Source organism: Lampetra planeri, chromosome 16, assembly GCF_965212315.1.
Source record: "Lampetra planeri chromosome 16, kcLamPlan1.2.h2, whole genome shotgun sequence".
Taxonomy (NCBI): Eukaryota; Metazoa; Chordata; class Hyperoartia; order Petromyzontiformes; family Petromyzontidae; genus Lampetra; species Lampetra planeri.
In genome coordinates this window covers 6237515-6254540 of record NC_136122.1, presented here as the reverse complement: position 1 = coordinate 6254540, position 17026 = coordinate 6237515, and the positions used below count along the sequence as shown (strand labels likewise).

At 50.7% G+C, this 17026-nt stretch overlaps 1 protein-coding gene across 5 annotated transcripts in view; it reads left to right on the top strand.

Annotated features, from left to right (window-relative positions):
• The window catches only part of SLC45A3 (solute carrier family 45 member 3), an 86985-nt gene extending 70576 nt beyond the window's left edge, over positions 1 to 16409 (top strand). For 4 of the 5 annotated variants that reach the window (XM_078601431.1, XM_078601432.1, XM_078601435.1 and 1 more), the window contains 6 exons: positions 3123 to 4283; positions 5610 to 5797; positions 7437 to 7925; positions 9513 to 9816; positions 10439 to 10704; positions 14111 to 16409. In XM_078601431.1, the coding sequence (XP_078457557.1) occupies positions 4106 to 4283; positions 5610 to 5797; positions 7437 to 7925; positions 9513 to 9816; positions 10439 to 10704; positions 14111 to 14539 (1854 nt within the window). In that variant the 5' untranslated portion in view covers positions 3123 to 4105 and the 3' untranslated portion in view covers positions 14540 to 16409. The remainder of the gene's footprint in view (positions 1 to 3122; positions 4284 to 5609; positions 5798 to 7436; positions 7926 to 9512; positions 9817 to 10438; positions 10705 to 14110) is intronic. The other variant, XM_078601436.1, reaches the window with a different exon arrangement.
• Positions 16410 to 17026: the final 617 nt, after the last annotated feature.

Genomic DNA, 17026 nt, shown 5'->3' with positions numbered 1-17026 from the left:
CAGACTGTAGGGGCAAGTGCTGTTAGCGAGCACCTATGAAGGCCGGAACGGTACACGAGGGGGTGGGTGGCCAGCACCACGCCCGACCGCCTTTGTCTCCCTAGTGGCAATGTTTACACACCGCACCAGGTACTCATTTGAGGCTGAGTCGACCTAGGGGAGGCCCGGGACAGGTTCAGATAATCGTCACTGATGTTGGCCGTGAGCGGGAATCAAACTCGTGTCGCCGGGTTCGTAGCGCAGCGCGCTAACCGCTATACTACCGCTCCCCACGCACACACGTACACACACACAAAGCAACCCATTACTGTGTAGCCCCCACTGAACCACTAGAAATCCTCTGTGTTAGCGAGCACGTATTAACACCAAGTGACGCACGCCAAGACCCGGTGGGATGGGGGGGGGGCAGCACCGCACACAATGATCGTTTGCCTCCTCATCGCCCGCCTTTTTTTTGTTCCCGATTTATGTCGATGAACCTTGCCGAGTTGCTCGTTTGGACCGCAGTAGCCCAATGGAGTTTGGTTATTCGCTTGCGTCAGTGGGCCCGGCGCTCAACATGGCACGCTGAAACACATTTCCGACCACTTCTCAAAAACACAAATCCAACAAAGAGACGCAGAGAAAGAGCCCCATTTTGACCTCAAAGTTTGTCGATTCAACCATTGTTAGCGGAGAACCTAATTTTTAGGCCGGCATGCCGCACACAAAAGCGCGCCATGGGCCGGTGTTCGGAACGCCCGGCCGCCTTTGTGTCGTCCCTCGTTCATCAATGTTGTTGACGCACCACGCCAGGTACTCTTTTTAAGCTGAGGTGACCTAGTGGAAGCCCAGCCCAGCTTAGTTTCAGATTCCCAGTATGTGTATTCAGAGATTGAACCTGAGGCATAGGGATTGGAGTGTTGTGTGTAAATCACTGCACCAGCACTACCCTGATAATGTTTCAAATCGATTCGGATACATCCATACATGCAAAAAACAAAGACTAAGATCCCCCGTATAGCCTCAACAGACTGTTGGGCGAGTACTGTTAGTGAGCATCTATGATGGCCGGCGATGTTTACGCACCGCACCAGGTACTTATTTGATGCCGAGTCGACCTAGGAGAGGCCTAGGACCGGTTCGGATAATCGTGACCAGTGTTGGCTGTGATCAGGAATCGAACTCGGGTCACCGGATTTGTAGCGCAGCGCACTCACAGCTACACTACCGCACACAAACACACACACAGATATAGCCTACCCCACAGTGTTCCCAAAGTGCAGATAATGTATTATTAGACCGACTTGTTGAACTTTATAAATAAAATACACTCATCGACATACTATGTGGCTATTCTCCGCGTAAGTTTGTTTATCTGGAAAACTCCGCCTCGACGGACCTTCTGATTTCAGTTGAATGCTTACGAACGTGCAATCGTCGATACAAGCGCGGTTGAAATTACAAAAAAATCATACCCCTGACCCTGAAAAGAGGTGGCTTGTTTTCCTCAAGTGCTGCTTCATTTGCTCTTCCATTTCAAATAACTTGGCAAGGAGCGCAAGCCCCATTTCAACACAGAAAGGCGTGCACCTTGGTGGAGGAGTTTCTGTGTGCGGTGGCCGCAGGTGTAGCTTGCGAAACGCGTATGAGCAGCAGCATAACGCTTCCCTTCAAAATCCCTCCCAGGTAATTTATTGCCACCGAATCTAAACGTGCGTCCTGCTAGCGTTGACCCCAGGGCAAATGCTGCTTTGGGGCAACGCTTTCTACGCTGTGAAGCGAGCAGTCTGCTCCCCGCCGGTGAACGCGCGGTCTCCCTGGGCGGTTCCCAGGCGAGTCAAGCCCAAAAGCCCTGCTGTGGAAACTGTCGGCAAGCCAATTGCCACGCGGTCGAGTGGCACGCGGCCATGAGAGCTGAGCGTCTCTCGGCCCTCGTGTCTGGCTTGCGCTCGTACCTTGCGTCCAGGGCCGAGCCGAGCTGGGCAAGGTCCTCCTGAGTGAGACGGTGATGGGATTTCCACGTTACTATGCCAGGAGACTTTGTTTCACCCGTATTTTTTCTACTCGCCCAAGGTTGAAAGCGTTGACACATTTACTCTGCCCATCAGAAATGATGAGGGGTGACGACATCGCTGTCGACTCATACGGTTTAACCGTATTCTTGTCCAGGGAAATTGAGTTTCCATGTCCATACGGTGTACAGCCGTTTCAGTACGGGCAAAAACATGTTTTTGTCTATTTGTTTGTGTTTTTCTCCCTTGTGATGGGACTTTGTAGGATGAACGTTGAGATTGATAAGGGGCACGGGGTGACCAATAAGGTCTGAATTAGTCTATAATAAGGTAGGGGACTGATAAGGGGTTGACAGGTATGCGACGATAACTCCCGTAATGATGATGCAACTATGAACTAAACATTCGTATCAAGTTGAGGCATAGAGGTATTAATCAAAGCAATACCCAAAACTTGGAGAAACAAACCAGAGAAGAAAAGGACTACACTATTTGCAAATATGCAAAGGTATTTGACATGTTTTCGACGACGATGGCTTGCTGGAAAGCGTCACATTATAAGTGTAAATCAATTATGATTATAATTATTATAACTCATGCATATGCATGATATTTCCCAACTTGTTGATTTGCACGCCTCAGTTAGTCGATTGGCAGGTCGTGTGCGGGTGGGGTAAAGTATGGGTACTCGTACTTTTTCCTGCACCTCTGGTCAGTATGGAAGAGTAGGCCAAATACCTTCTTCTGGAGGAGCTCTCCAGGACTTCCACGAGTAGGGAGGCCCTTCTGCTCAGAGTTCCATGAGCAAGCAAATGCAGGGCTGCACCTTTACCAATGCTCTCTGAGTTCTCAAGCAGTATCCTAAAGAAAGTCTTCACGCTTGCGCTTTAATGAACATTTTCAACCCACGATGCTTGCTTGCCATATGAAACGACTGCCCCCCCTCCCCAAATATCTTGCCATGTGTAGTTTCTACCGCTGGCTCGGGATGGCGAATGGACATGGGCAGGGCCGCCGTGCTGCTCTGCGCACAGATCACTTCACGCGTTTTTTTGCATCCCATCAGAGTGCGGCGTGCCTGTCAATAGCCTTGCTTATTGTATTGCTTGTCCATGTGATTTTGTGCAGATTGAACGCGCGTGCTGATTTCCACAATCCGGATCGCCACCTCCCGGGAACATCTCGATTTCTCGTCTCAAACGTCGACCTTTCACCGAGGACTCCGCTCCAAGCAACGGTACATACGGCAGCCACTTCTCAGCAACGATCTGCCCCGGCTCCCAACAGACGGCAGAGCCTTGGAAATGCAGCACAGGGACATTGCCGCGTACTCGCTGGGACCTGCGCGGCACAGCAGACAATGGGAAACGAAGCCCGCGAATAAAACACTTTGAAGCCTGGCCCGAAGGCCCGAAGGAACCTCTTGCACTCGGGTGGAGTGTTATTTATCCGAGGTGACTGAAACACGTTGGCCGTGGGAGAGGAGAGAGAAGCTGCCTGCTGCTGCTGCTGCTGCCCTGTAAAGTGTTTTGCGCAAGATCTATTCTCTTTCACAAAGTTTGTTTGCGTGCCATATGCACTGCTTGTGTGCACGTCTCTTTGCAGTGCAATGCCGCAGCGTACTGAGATCTTCATTGCGTCCGGCTGCCTTGGAAGGGCCTTTTGAGGCGTCCGTCTACGCAATCGTTAAAACTTAGTCGCGTATTTAACAAAAATTTCAGTCCTGGGGAAAATGACGGAACATTTAAAAATGTAAAAAAGTAGTCTAGATTTAAATAGGGCCTAAGTTTGACAATCTGAAAATCCACGTGCTTATTTCTGTCTTTGTCTTCACTGCTGGTATTATTTTTAATCATCAAAACATACAAAAATTATCACCGACAACAATCCAAATTTAGATACGATTTGACGCAATTCACGTTCGATACCGACAAAACGTGCACGCGCGTACGTACGCTGAACTTATTTCTCACCGTACATAGCCAACCGCGCTAATCGGAGGTGCCGCATCGCTTGCCCGGCAGCTACCAACACGGGACAAAAGTAGAAAGTAGCGATCGACACGATTCGCCGGGTGGAAGGTTTCTCTCAGCACCGCGCACCCATAGCGCATGGAAGCGGAACGAGGGGTGACCGATCACGCGATGAACGCCACGGAGAAGTTCCGCCTGCTGCTGCTCAACGCGCTGGCGTGCGGCCTGGAGATCTGCGTGGCTGCCGGAGTGACCTACGTGCCCCCGCTGCTACTGGAAGCGGGCGTGGAGGAGCGCTACATGACCATGGTGCTTGGTGAGTGGGCAACGCCACCGTTCTCACGACTACGGACGAGCAAGGCCAGCCCTGAGCCAGTGGTGGAAATCCATATTCACACGGCATGGAACAGCAGTCGTCAATTCTGTCATAACTACACGACGATCAAATGTGTTTTCGCACGTGCAGACATTTGCAAGAGGCGCACCAATTGGCAGATACTTCAAAGCACTGAACCATCACAGAGCACTGAACCAGGACAGCTAATAAACTGGGGTGTGAATGTGGGCAGCCGCACATTATTTAACCGGTTCTCGAGTCTAGCACATGGATGGTCTCAGCTTATTTGCCAATAAATGCTGACAATAACTCGACCATTAAAAAAAAAACATTTGACTCCCACGTGGATAACATGTCTTTATTGCAAGGCGTGTGCAGGGATGTGCTCCACCTAGCGATAATTTAATGATGCCACTCACGACAGGATGCTCATCGCAAACTTTAAATTAAATTGGGAGGGTGTAAATGACGAATATATTTTAAAAGAGTAGACATTTGTATTACGGGTCGATGGTTTTAAAATAACCCACTTCCATTGTACAGCTGTGAACACCCAATGCACACACAGTAACACGTACAGACAAAATAATTCTGAAGTTAATTCCTGCTCCAATCATCTCCATTAGCTGTCGTAGAAATTTCACGTTACCATGGCAGGGGGATGAGGTTTTCTGCCATCGTTGTCATTATCTCTCTAGGTTTGGATGATGTGAACATTTTGATATCAATGTGCAGGAAGTAAAATACTGTTTCCATACATTGGGACCGTCCCTCTGGCTACTGTCACATGGCTCTCGGCGAAGATGGTCACTACCTATGATTGTTTGATAAGAGACAGAGTTTCACTTTGATTTATTACAGGTAGCTGATAATAGATTATTGCGGCCACCATCACAGATAATGGATAAAGGACCCTCCTCATCAGTCGTAGGCCGTTGTTTAACCAGGTTAATAAAGGGAGGCACCCACCACTGGTGTCAGCTGTGGCCAGGAATGGAACTCAGGTCGTCGGATTCGTAGAACAACGCACGAACCACTGCATGACTACTCCACTCGTCTCCATTTTTCACTCGTTTACAAAAGCATTAATCGGGTACTTTAGCTTGTCTTAGTGCAATCAAGTAATCATCGCTGTGTACTTTAATGTGTATAAGGTATTTCGTTGCGCGTAAACAAATCGACGTGTGATTGAATGCAAATTGTCGGCCGGCGAATGAGCTCTTGACGTCACATCGTCTGCCCCCCCACCACCGTACCGTTCCCCCCGCACCCCCCACCCCCCCACCCCCTTCCCCCGTCGCGCAGGCATCGGGCCTGTGCTGGCCCTTGTGTTTGTGCCGTTTATCAGCTCGGCGAGCGACAACTGGAGCGGCGGATGTGGCCGGCGCAAGCCGTTCATCCTGGCGCTGAGCCTGGGCGTGGTGCTGGGCCTGCTGATCGTCTCCTACTCGGCCAGCATTGCGCACCACTTCCAGAGCGAGCACGCCTTCAAGGTGCCCGCCCGTCCGTCCGTCCACACGAGAGTCCACTCTCACAACCCAGCCGCCCACGACTACCGTAACAGATTTCATTACCGCAGTCTCTGGATTAAACTAAACACTTTTTTTATTTTACCAGGTAAGGCCCACGGAGCTATATAGCTCTTAAATTTCGATGTAAAGCTTTCGTGACTGCAGGGATTCATCTTCTTGGTTCTTTCGGTAAAGTCACGTAGAAGGGAAGTAATAAAATAATAAAAATAAAACATAATAAAATAATTCTCATGACGTTTCGGCCACAACGCACGCAGCCGTCCTCAGGTGAAGACCTGTCTCCCCGACAGACCTGGTCTTCACCTGAGGACGGCTGCTTGCGTTGTGGCCGAAACGTCGTGAGAATTATTTTATTATGTTTTATTTTTATTATTTTATTACTTCCCTTCTACGTGACTTTACCGAAAGGACCAAGAAGATATATAGCTCTTTTTAGAAGTGTCCTGGTCCCAAAGGATAGCTCAACGAAGTGGCTTGTTATGTGGAAATTTAAATGCATGTTTATAAATGTGGAAGGAAAAACCAGAGGAAAATCCATGTGACCACGGGGAGAGAGACTTGCCAACTCCAAATGTACAGCCGTTAGGGTAGGAATCGAACCCATGACCTCCTGTATACCAGGCGAGGTAGTTAACATCTCGCCACCGCGCCCTTCTATAAGAGCTGTGTGGAGCCTCCAGGCGCTTTCCATCAGCGCGGCTGGACCACACTCGTTCAAAGCGTACTCATCCGTTTCTTTTTGACCGAGGTGTGAAGTGCACTAAACAGCTCTGTCTGGCTGAGTGGCGCTGCGGTCGGAGAGAGCTTGACTCGCGATCTGAAGGCCCACAAGGTCAAATCTCAGTCGAGGCGTTGTCACAGCCGTTGATAAAACGAATTGTGAGGACTCTAACAGCGACAGTTACATTGTTAGACTGGCACCTGTCACAGGAATGTGGAATTTGCACACCCACCCCAGGGATGTAAAGAGGAGATGAGAGTTCTCCCAAACTAAATTTAACACAAAGCTACTTTTACTTTATTTACACTGAATAAAGTACTAGAGTGCCCGAATACTAGTTCAAGTACCCTAATGCCACGCTTATTACCTCAAATAAAAGTTCACGCTTGGTTCGGCAGTAGCAGCAGCACCAGCGCAGCGGTTCGAGCAATGCACTATGAACCCAGTGACCTGAATTATATTCCCAGCTGTGGCTAACATCATTGGCAAGTGATATCTGTAACGGTCAATCAGTCAGTTTATTTTGGGTGAGGCCCATTGAGCTAAGAAGCTGTCTTTCTATGGCGACTCGATTAGCACAGTTGGTCTACGTACGGTGTGAAATAAGTTCTACACACGTACAATCCGCCGTGACTACATTGGCTTGGGAATGCCTTTACCCAGGAGTGCTCTTGGCACAAAGGAAAAGAAAAATAATGATGAATTGCTTCTACAATGTTAAAGTATTTGAGTACACACGAAAGTACCCGTGCACACACACACCACATCACCCACACACACTCTCAAACGAAAGTACCCATGCACACCCACGCACTCAAGAAGCGCCACCGCACCACATCGCCCGTCGTGCCGCCCCCCCCGTGTCCCGCGCGCGCCCAGGTCGGCTTGATGATCGTGGGCGTGGGGCTGCTGGACTTCTGCGGACAATCGTGCTTCACGCCGCTCGAGGCGCTGGTGGCGGACACGCTGCGCGAACCCGAGCGCTGCGTGCACGCCTACGCCATGTACTCCTTGATGACGAGCGCCGGCGGCTGCGTGGGCTACCTCCTGCCCACCGTCGACTGGAGCGGCACCGACCTGGCTCGCCGGCTCGGGGGGCAGGGCCAGTGCCTCTTCTCCATCCTCATCGCCGTGTTCCTCGTCAGCCTCGCCGTCACCATGTGGCAGGCCCGAGACCCGCCGGCGCCGCCCGCGAAGGCCGGGGGAGGGCAGGCGGCGGCGGCTGCGGCGGCGGCGGCGTTGGTGCCGCATGGCCGGGCTGCCGGGGGGCACCACCCCGACGTGCCGCTGGCCGGCTCCGTGGCGGCCGGCGCGGCGTCGGGTGGCGGGGGCAGGAGGGAGGTGGTGGAGGTGGTCGTCGTTACACAGGTGAGGTGGCGTGCGCGTCCGTGGGCACACGTCTGTCTGTCTGTCTTTGGGGGGGTGAGCGCTTCCACCTCCCCTAGGTCCACTCGCTCTTAAACGAGCAGCTGGTGCGGTGTGTGAACATCGCCACTAAGGAGACAAAGCCGGCCGGGCGTGGTGCTGGCCGCCCACCCCCTCGTGCGCCATGCCGGTTTTCTTATAGTTGCTCGCTAACAGCACTTGCCCCAACAGTCTGTTAAGGCAATACAGGGGATCTTTGTCTTTGTTTATGTGTGTGGTGTGCGCTGGGGAGACAAAGGCGTGGTTCTCGTGACACCATCTCCTCGTGCGCCATGCTGGGCTTAATAGGCGCTCGCTAACAGCACTTGTCCCAGCAGCCCCGTGGGCGACGGGGAGGGATGCTTCTCCTCACGGTGCGAGCGGTCGTGCCGAGTGCACTGCACTCAGAAAAGAGCGACCCAAATTCTATTCCTGGCCGTGGCTAATATCGGCGGCAGATATTTTAACCGATTCCTTAGTTCTGCTTAGGTCCACCGGGCCTGAAATAAGTGCACGGTGCAATGTGTAGACAGGCAGAGATGGTTCTGTCCGCACTGACCCCTCATGCTCCATGCCAGGCTTAATAGGTGCTCGCGAACTGCCCCGACAATTTATGAGGGCTATAGGAGGGCCTTTGTGTGTGGAAATCGGTCCTTGAAGTCGGTTAACCCATGACACCTGGGCCCGTTTCGTGGTGAATGGGGGCTCTTGTTTCTCGGGAGCGGTGAAGCTTTAATGCTTCACGCAGTGCACTATGAACCCAGTGACCTGAATTCAAATCCCAGTCAAGACTAACTTATAGCGTGGGCTGCCTCGCCTGGGAATCGAACCAGTGATGTCCAACCATTACACCCCATGGCAGCATCCATATGTATGTCTGAGGACTCGACCCTGAATATTAAAATAAATTCTAATCACAATTGTAAAGCATATCGAAATATCCCAAAGTGCTGTACGTAAAAAATGGGGCAACAAATGGAAACAGATGGCGATTAGCCCACTTGCTGTACTGCCTTCTTATGGCAAGCCAGCATATGGCACCTCGATGCTCTCACCTCCGCAGTGCCGGATTACAGGCCACGTGCAAATCCACCACCACCCGGCTATATAATTGTTGAAAATGGAAACACACTACGATAAAAGCCAGTAACAATAATAATAATAAAAACAATTGCACAATACATCCGCAGTCAACACAACACAAGTCGGTGTCATACCGAGGAGCAGACCGGGCCCTGAGACTAAAACGACGGTGTGGGGATGGTGGTGGTGTGGGGATGGTGGTGGTGTTGGGGGTGGTGGTGATGTTGGTGGTGGTGGTGTTGTTGGTGGTGGTGTTGTTGGTGGTGGTGGTGGTGGTGATGGTGATGGTGGTGGTGTTGGTGGCGATGGTGGTGGTGATGTTGGGGCTGATGTTTGGGGGTGGTGGTGATCGGTGGTGGTGGCGATGGTGGGTGGTGGTGTGGTGGTGGTGATCGGTGGGTGGTGGTGGTGATGGTGATGTTTGGGGGTGGTGGTGGTGATGGGTGGTGGGCTGCGTGTCGCTTGCAGAGTGGAGGTGCGAGATGCTGCTCGGGCTGTGTGGAGCGTGCCGGCGCGGGCTGGCGGGCGGCCCGGCACAACGGCTCCGCGTGGTGGCTCCGTGGCGGCGTCGTCTCGTTCCTCGTGCCGGACGTCTACCGCAGCTTCCTGCGGATGCCGAACGTGCTGCTGCGCCTGTGCTTCGCGCAGCTGTCCTCGTGGATGTCCATCATGACCTTCATGCTCTTCTACACGGACTTCATGGGCGAGGGCCTCTACGGCGGAGTTCCCAGCGCCGAGGCCGGCTCCCCGCGGCGCCTGCTCTACGACGAAGGTGCCGCAACGAAACTCCCAAAGCCCGGCTCTTCGTCGCCAATGCGCGATGACCCCTATTTGTGTTTTGGGCTGGGCCACTGTTGTTTTGGCTGAGATTGCTGCCGATGCTGTTGTTGTCGCTGCTTGTAATGCCGCCACTGCTGTTGTTGCTGCTGATGAAGATGCTCTTGTTGATGCCACTTTGGCTGCTTCCGTTTTGGATTATGCTGCGTGCGCCATTGTTGTGCCAAGCGCTGTTGATCAATTGTAGCTGCTACTGTTGATGCTGCTGCTGTTTTAGCTGCTGCTGTTTTAGCTGCTGCTGCATTCGAACTTGAATCACGTGCTTTTCTGATCAACCGTAATTGCTGCTGCTGCTGCTGCTGTTGTTGTTGTTGCTGCTGATACTGCTGCTGTTTTAGCTGCTGCTGCTGCAGTCGAACTTGAATCACGTGATTTTCTGATAAATCGTAATTGCTGATGCTGCTGCTGTTGTTGTTGCTGCTGCTGATACTGCTGCTGTTTTAGCTGCTAAGGCTGCTGCTGCTGTAGGTGAGCATTAACCCCACGCTTGCTCTGCTGTTGTGCCCCCAAACGCCTTCGATCGGACCTTGACCACGGGCTGCCGCCGCCTCCGCCAGGGGTGCGCATGGGCAGCTGGGGTCTCTTCCTGCAGTGCTGCACGTCGACCGTGTGCTCCGTGGGCATGGACCGCCTGGTGACTTCGCTGGGCGGCCGCGGGGTCTACCTGGCCAGCATGGGCTCCTTCACGATCGCCATGCTCGTCATGTGCCTGTCGGATAGCGTGGCGCTCGTCACCGCCATGACGGCGCTCACGGGCTTCGGATGCTCCATGCTGCACACGCTGCCCTACACGCTCACCACACTCTACCACCAGGAGCAGGAGGTTGGTGGCTGCACCCTCACTAACCCCACCCCCTCCCCCCCCCCCATAGACAACGATCCCCCCCGGCGCGATACGTGAACTGGATCGTGTCTCCCACTCGCAAACGTGGCCAAGCGTGGTCACGTGAAGCAACGGTGTGGTCACATGTCTCTGCCACGTGTCACGCGCCGCTGTACACACCGTGCGTTACACACATGTAATACACACACACACCATTATTATACCCGGCATGAATTACACGAAGATAAAGGTCCCCCATATAGCCTTTAACAGACTGTCGGGGCAAGTGACGTTAGCGAGTAGCGCCTATGAAGGCCGGTTGGTGGCCAGTACCACGCCCCGGCCGCCTTTATCTCCCTCGTGGCGATGCTTAACATAACATACCAGGTACTCATTTGAGGCTGAGTCGACCTAGGGGAGGCTCAGGACCGGTTCTGAAAATCATCACTGGTCATAATAAAAGTGTTTGGGTTCGATTGCGTTATTTATAAATGTGTCGCAACCCTTCACCACCCGACACAGCCAATGTGTTGTGTTATTACTTAATAACACGCTTCCAGGCTGCGCTGAGTCTATAGCTATCACAGCGATTAAAATAATTCGAATTCTTCTCAATTTCAATTGATTCTCTAACTAATCTTGGCCAGTAACACACAACACAAATTGCAATTCCTTACAGGTGAGTCACATGCTAAGTGGCTGATTACTGATCTATTACATAATTGCAATACCCCCCCCCACCTCCCGCCTCTGATCTCGAATCCTGATGGGGTTCAACAATGATGACGTCATCCTGCACTAATTAAGACCGGAAGTAGGTGGATGGCTCCACGATTCTGGCAAATTGCCCGAAGATGCTGGATGTAATTACCAGTTAATATGTCCTACTCAAATTGTAAATGTTGTGGATCCACTCTTCAACACACCGGTGGGCTAAAGTAGTGAACTGTTTGTCTATTGTCAACGTGACACATTTCTTACTGATTGGCCGTGTCGGGTGGTGGAGGGTTGCGACACATTTATAAACTACGTGATCTAACCCAAAAACCTTTATTGTGAATAATACTGGTCGCGAAAGCCTGCGTGTTAAATCATCACTGGTGTTGGCCGTGAGCAGGAATCGAACTGGGGTCTCTGTGTTAGTAGCGCCGCGCGCTAAACACTGCACTACCCCCCCACCACCACCCCCCCCCCCCCGGGCGAACAGGGTGGGGGTGGTCACGGCCCGGGGCGTGACTGCCTGTGACCCGGGCTGCCCGTGTTTGTGTTGATGCTAGAGATACGGATTGTGCGTTATGGGGCCACAGGCGTAACACCAATCTCGGATGTCTCTGCACCCCCTCCCCTCCCACTCTGTGCCCCCCCCTCTGCCCCTCACCCCCCCCCCCAAACCCACCCCCTCCACCACCTTCCCTCGTGCCAATGCACTTCAAGCGTAGTTTACGGTGGCGCGCCAGGTACCAGACATGTGTGAAAAAGAGCTTAATAGCTCGTCGGATTTCAGCAGGATAAAAGAAAGGTTCTGATTCTGGCCGCGTGACGTCGTGCATTGTTGACTTTGGTTGCTCGTCGAAGTTGAGAATTTCAACGAATCGCACTCACGAATGGATATGCTCGTGGTCGTTGTTAGACGAGTAGTTGAGCAAATTTCAAACGTCGTGAGAATTATTTTATAATGTTTTATTTTTATTATTTTATTATTTCTATTCTACGTGACTTTACCGAAAGAACCAAGAAGATAGTTGAGCAAAGCTGTGCGAACAAGATACAAATAATAATAATAAATAAACTAATGCACGTTAAAAATTGTGAAAGTTCGTCGCATTACCGAGGAGGTGAATCGTGGCATGCCAAACGTGTGTGTACCTGTCTGTTGGGAGTGGTAGTGTAGCGGTTAGCGCGCTGCGCTACGAACCTGGCGACCCGAGTTCGATTCCCGCTCACGACCAACACCAGTGATGATTATCTGAACCGGACCTGGGCCTCCCCTAGGTCGACTCAGCCTCAAATGAGTACCTGGTGCGGTGTGTGAGCATTGCCACGAGGGAGACAAAGGCGGCCGGTCGTGGTGTTGGCCGCCCACCCCCTCGTGTGCCGTGCCGGCCTTCATAGGTGCTCGCTAGCAACACTTGCCCCGACAGTCTGTTACAGGCTATACGGGGGATCTTTGTCTTTGTATGCGGGTACCAAATAAAATAATTCGAATCCATCAACCAATCGGCCTTCTGCGCTCAATACTTTCCTGGGGCATTTGTTTCAGCAGCAAACCCTGAACCGGAGTCGAGTCTGATCAGCAGTCGGGCATGTGTAAACAAAAAAATGCTGCCGTGTTTCCTGCTATTGTCGCAAAGAGCACTCCACTAAAACCTTGGGGCCTAATTAACGCTAAACAGTAGTCATTATCCTCAATAGAGGTTTTTGGGTCAGATCGTGTAACTATATAAATGTGTCGTTAAACCCGCCACCACACGACGTAGCCAATTAGCAAGGTTTTTGTCACGTACACAAAACGTGCCAATTCGTTTTTAGTTCAGCACAGTGGTGTTTTTGAACATAAAACGCACAACATTTACAATTCGAGTACGACGTTTTGCCAGAAATTACAACCAGCCTCATCAGGCGGACAGCCAGCTGTCCGCCGGATGATGCCAGTTGTGGATAATATCTGTCACGAAAGCTTACATGTTAAACTGACAGTAGCGATTGCATGCAACAATATCAGTGATTTTTATCGACCCATAAAAGTCTCACCGAGGGTCTTGCATTGGGACGTTTTGTTTTATTCCATCAATGAGCGTCAAGCATGTGGGAAAAAAATGTGGGAGTACCTGGACTTGCCGCTCATTGCTAGGAGTTTCTTCAGAAACTGAATTCTCCCAACCAAGAACTGACCGAGGCTCAATCCGGCTTCGTTCCGAGACCTGACGAGTGTGTAAACTGCTTAAAAGATGTTTATTTTAACCGGTAAGGCCCACTGAGCTATATATCTATGTTTCAAAGCCAAACCTGGCCACAAATGATATAGCTCAACGAAGTGGCTTATCGTGCAGAAATTTATAGCAGCCAAATACTCTGAACAAATGTTGATTCTCATTGTGGAGGGACAAACCGCACACTCCCGGAGAAAAATCCATGCGACCATGCAAACTCCAAATATACAGATGTCAGTGTCTGGATTGAACCCACGGCCTTCTGTATACCAGGCGAGGTAGTTAACGTCTTGCCACCATGGCACCCCATGTTGTTGTTCGGCACAATATCCGAAATTTCCCTCCGCGTGGCGCTGCTGTTCCCAAAAACAAAATTCCCAGCGCGTGGGGCGAAACGTCGGACATCGACGGCCCGAAACGAGTCGGGAGAGCCGATCGACGTTGCCGACTGACCCCGTTCTGCTGTGCCCGCCCAGGCCTTCATGTTCCACAAGGCGAAGAGCGACACGGACGCCCAGCGCTCGGAGAAGAAACCCCACGGGTGGGAGTCGACGGCGATGAGCGCGCACGCCCACAAGTCCCACAACGGAGGCCCCATCCTCGCCGATCGGCCGAGCGCGAGGACGACGACAACGACGCCGCAGCAGCAGCTGCAGCTGCCCGCCTCCCAGCACGCGACGGACCACGGCAAGCGCGGCATCTGCATGGACATGGCCATCCTGGACAGCATGTTATTCCTGTCGCAGGTGGTGCCCTCCCTGTGCATGGGCGCCATCGTGGAGACGTGCGGCTCCGTCCAGGCGTACGTCGTGTGCGCCGCCGCCCTGGGGCTGGCGTCGCTCTACCTGGGCACGCGCGTCGTCTTCACCAAGGCGGACCTTGAACACATCCGGCATTTGCTGTGAGCGCTCGTTTACCCCCCGGTGGTTTTTTTTTTATTTGACTTCTGACCGAGCGAAGCTGCGGTTAGAGCGCTGCAAGGGGAGTTGGGAGAAGTGGGGGGGGGAGACTGCGAGTTTCAATGTAACTCAGCCCAGCATCATCCATCCCGGGTCACAGGAGTGTGGATTGGCCGATGGTGGCCCAGGACAGCCAAGCAGAGATGCAACACCGCCTAGTGCTCGTTTTACCAGAGGGACACTTGGATTTTTTTTTTATTTATTGCTATAATTGTTGACCGTAAAGGAACGGTGGGTTTCCGTTTGCGCAGACGCAACAAAAACTCGACAACGCAAATCATTGAGTTCTTTTGTTAGTTATTTGCTCGTCCGAGATTTGTTTCCGTGCGAGATGGAAAAAAAAAACAATCTTTTTCATCTCTGAAATGACACACAGGACCACGTGCAATGATGTAACTCGCAAAGAAAGGGCACATTACCGTGAGCGTGTGTTAAAATGTTTGCGTGCGGTATTTTCCCTTTTTCTTTTTTCCCCTTTGCACCTGAAAATGTATTTACACCCAAGGAACGGCAACGCAGTTTACACGTAAACGCGAGAAACCTGGCCCCTTTCCCCGTCGGTTTTGCCCTGCTTCGTGAAGAGGTGCACTTCTTATTTAATGTTTGCCACGATCGGCACTAAACAAGGGGAGCTTTGCAATAAGCGGCAGAAATGTTTCCTTCTTTGCGAATCATTTCCTATACTGTATGAAATAACTGCAGCGCTGTAGAGAATTATTCAATGTTAACGGGTTTAAAAAAAAAAAACCACTCGAACATAAAAGGTTTTTATGCAGTGCGATTCCTAGGTTTGTGTTCATGTTGCATTCATTTTTAACTCGTTGAATTTGAAATGCGATTAATGCGAAGGCGTGGTTTACAACGTAACGATGTGTCAAGCGTGCAGGCATTGTGCAGAACAAAATCTGTGAGAAGTCTTTACAGTAATTGGCAGCTGTTCAACCTTGAGAGTTGATTTCGTTAGACTTTGCAGTGATAATCATTGATTTGTCCAGATGTATAACTGCCTGGGTGACTGCTTGGCAGAAATCTGTTTCTGTTTTTTTTTGCAGTCGGTCATTAAGTGGCAGGTGAAGCATAATTATTGGATTGTAAGAGGATGTTGTCTGGACAGTCATATGGCATTAAACCAAAGTTGCTTCTTCTCCTGTGGACATTATTGATGTTTCCACAGCACATGCTGACTAGTTGCTAACCAAACATGGTTAATATTACAACCTCAGCCCAAGGGGACTTAACATTTACACTTAGACTTTGCCATCTTTCGTGCCTAGATCATTATAAATCCATGCAAAGTAAAGTATTTATTGGTAATTATAAGCCAGCACATTGTAAGAGCAATACATGAATCACACTGGAATATTTCATAGTACAAGAGTCATTATATAATCTTATTAACTGGGAGATAATGGGTACATTTCTCGAGGGGTTTCTCGCAACTCACAAAAAAAATTACCAGCCCATGCTTACATTTTTGTTTGCATATTTGTACGAGGTCACCTAATTGTTTTGACATATGCAAACTGCAAAGTAAATCGTCGAATGCCTATTTATTTATTTATCTTCATTTGAATGTGTCCCACAGTTACGCCCAGTTCTATTCGTCATGTTCGTCATTAAAACAAAAATTGGTGAAACTCTTCGTGTAAATCCGGTTAAATAATGTGCCAACCTCATTTAAAATTTATCTGTTTCACGTCACCTAGCAGGTCACTCAAAGCAACGATCCAAAAAAAGAAAATGTTATATATTTTTCTACACAAACTCTGTGTTCATCTCTTGTTGGCTGTTGAGAAATAAAACAAATGAAACGTTTCATTTTAAGTTTGCCTTCATCATATCGTACGTACCGCTGGGACCATACGCATAGCTTAACCCTTTCCCGTTCCAAGACGTCTGCAAGTTGCAGGTTCGTGTCCCATTCACCGCTGAATCTCGGAACGCGCAAGCGGTTCGCCGTTTGAATGAGAGAGGCGTAGCGCCGCTGGTTTTTAAGACGTTGTACTCACCGCAGAGAACCGTCGCGACACGGCCGCACTTTGTGATAGATGGCGCCAAACTGTGCCACATGCCCTCCCGCGTGGCCTTGTGGGAGCCTCGGTACCGATAGGGAGCCTCGGTACCGATAATGACGTATGTCATCAGAATGGGAAAGGGTTAAATGCACTAAGGCAAATGGAGGAGTTTAAATTGCATGCCCTCATTCCACAATTTCCCATCTCCTAGCACACGCGTCTTCACGATGACCTTTTGACGTTGGATTCGCTTGGTTCATTCGGCCCACATTCCTTGACACATAGTAGAACTCTGTTCAGTCTTCACATATTCATGAAAAAAAATACCAATACTTTCCAGCAGCATTTGTTGAAGTGCTAAATGCATACTGGATAACATTGGTTAGAAAATCCAATGGTCCCATGGACTTAATAAAAT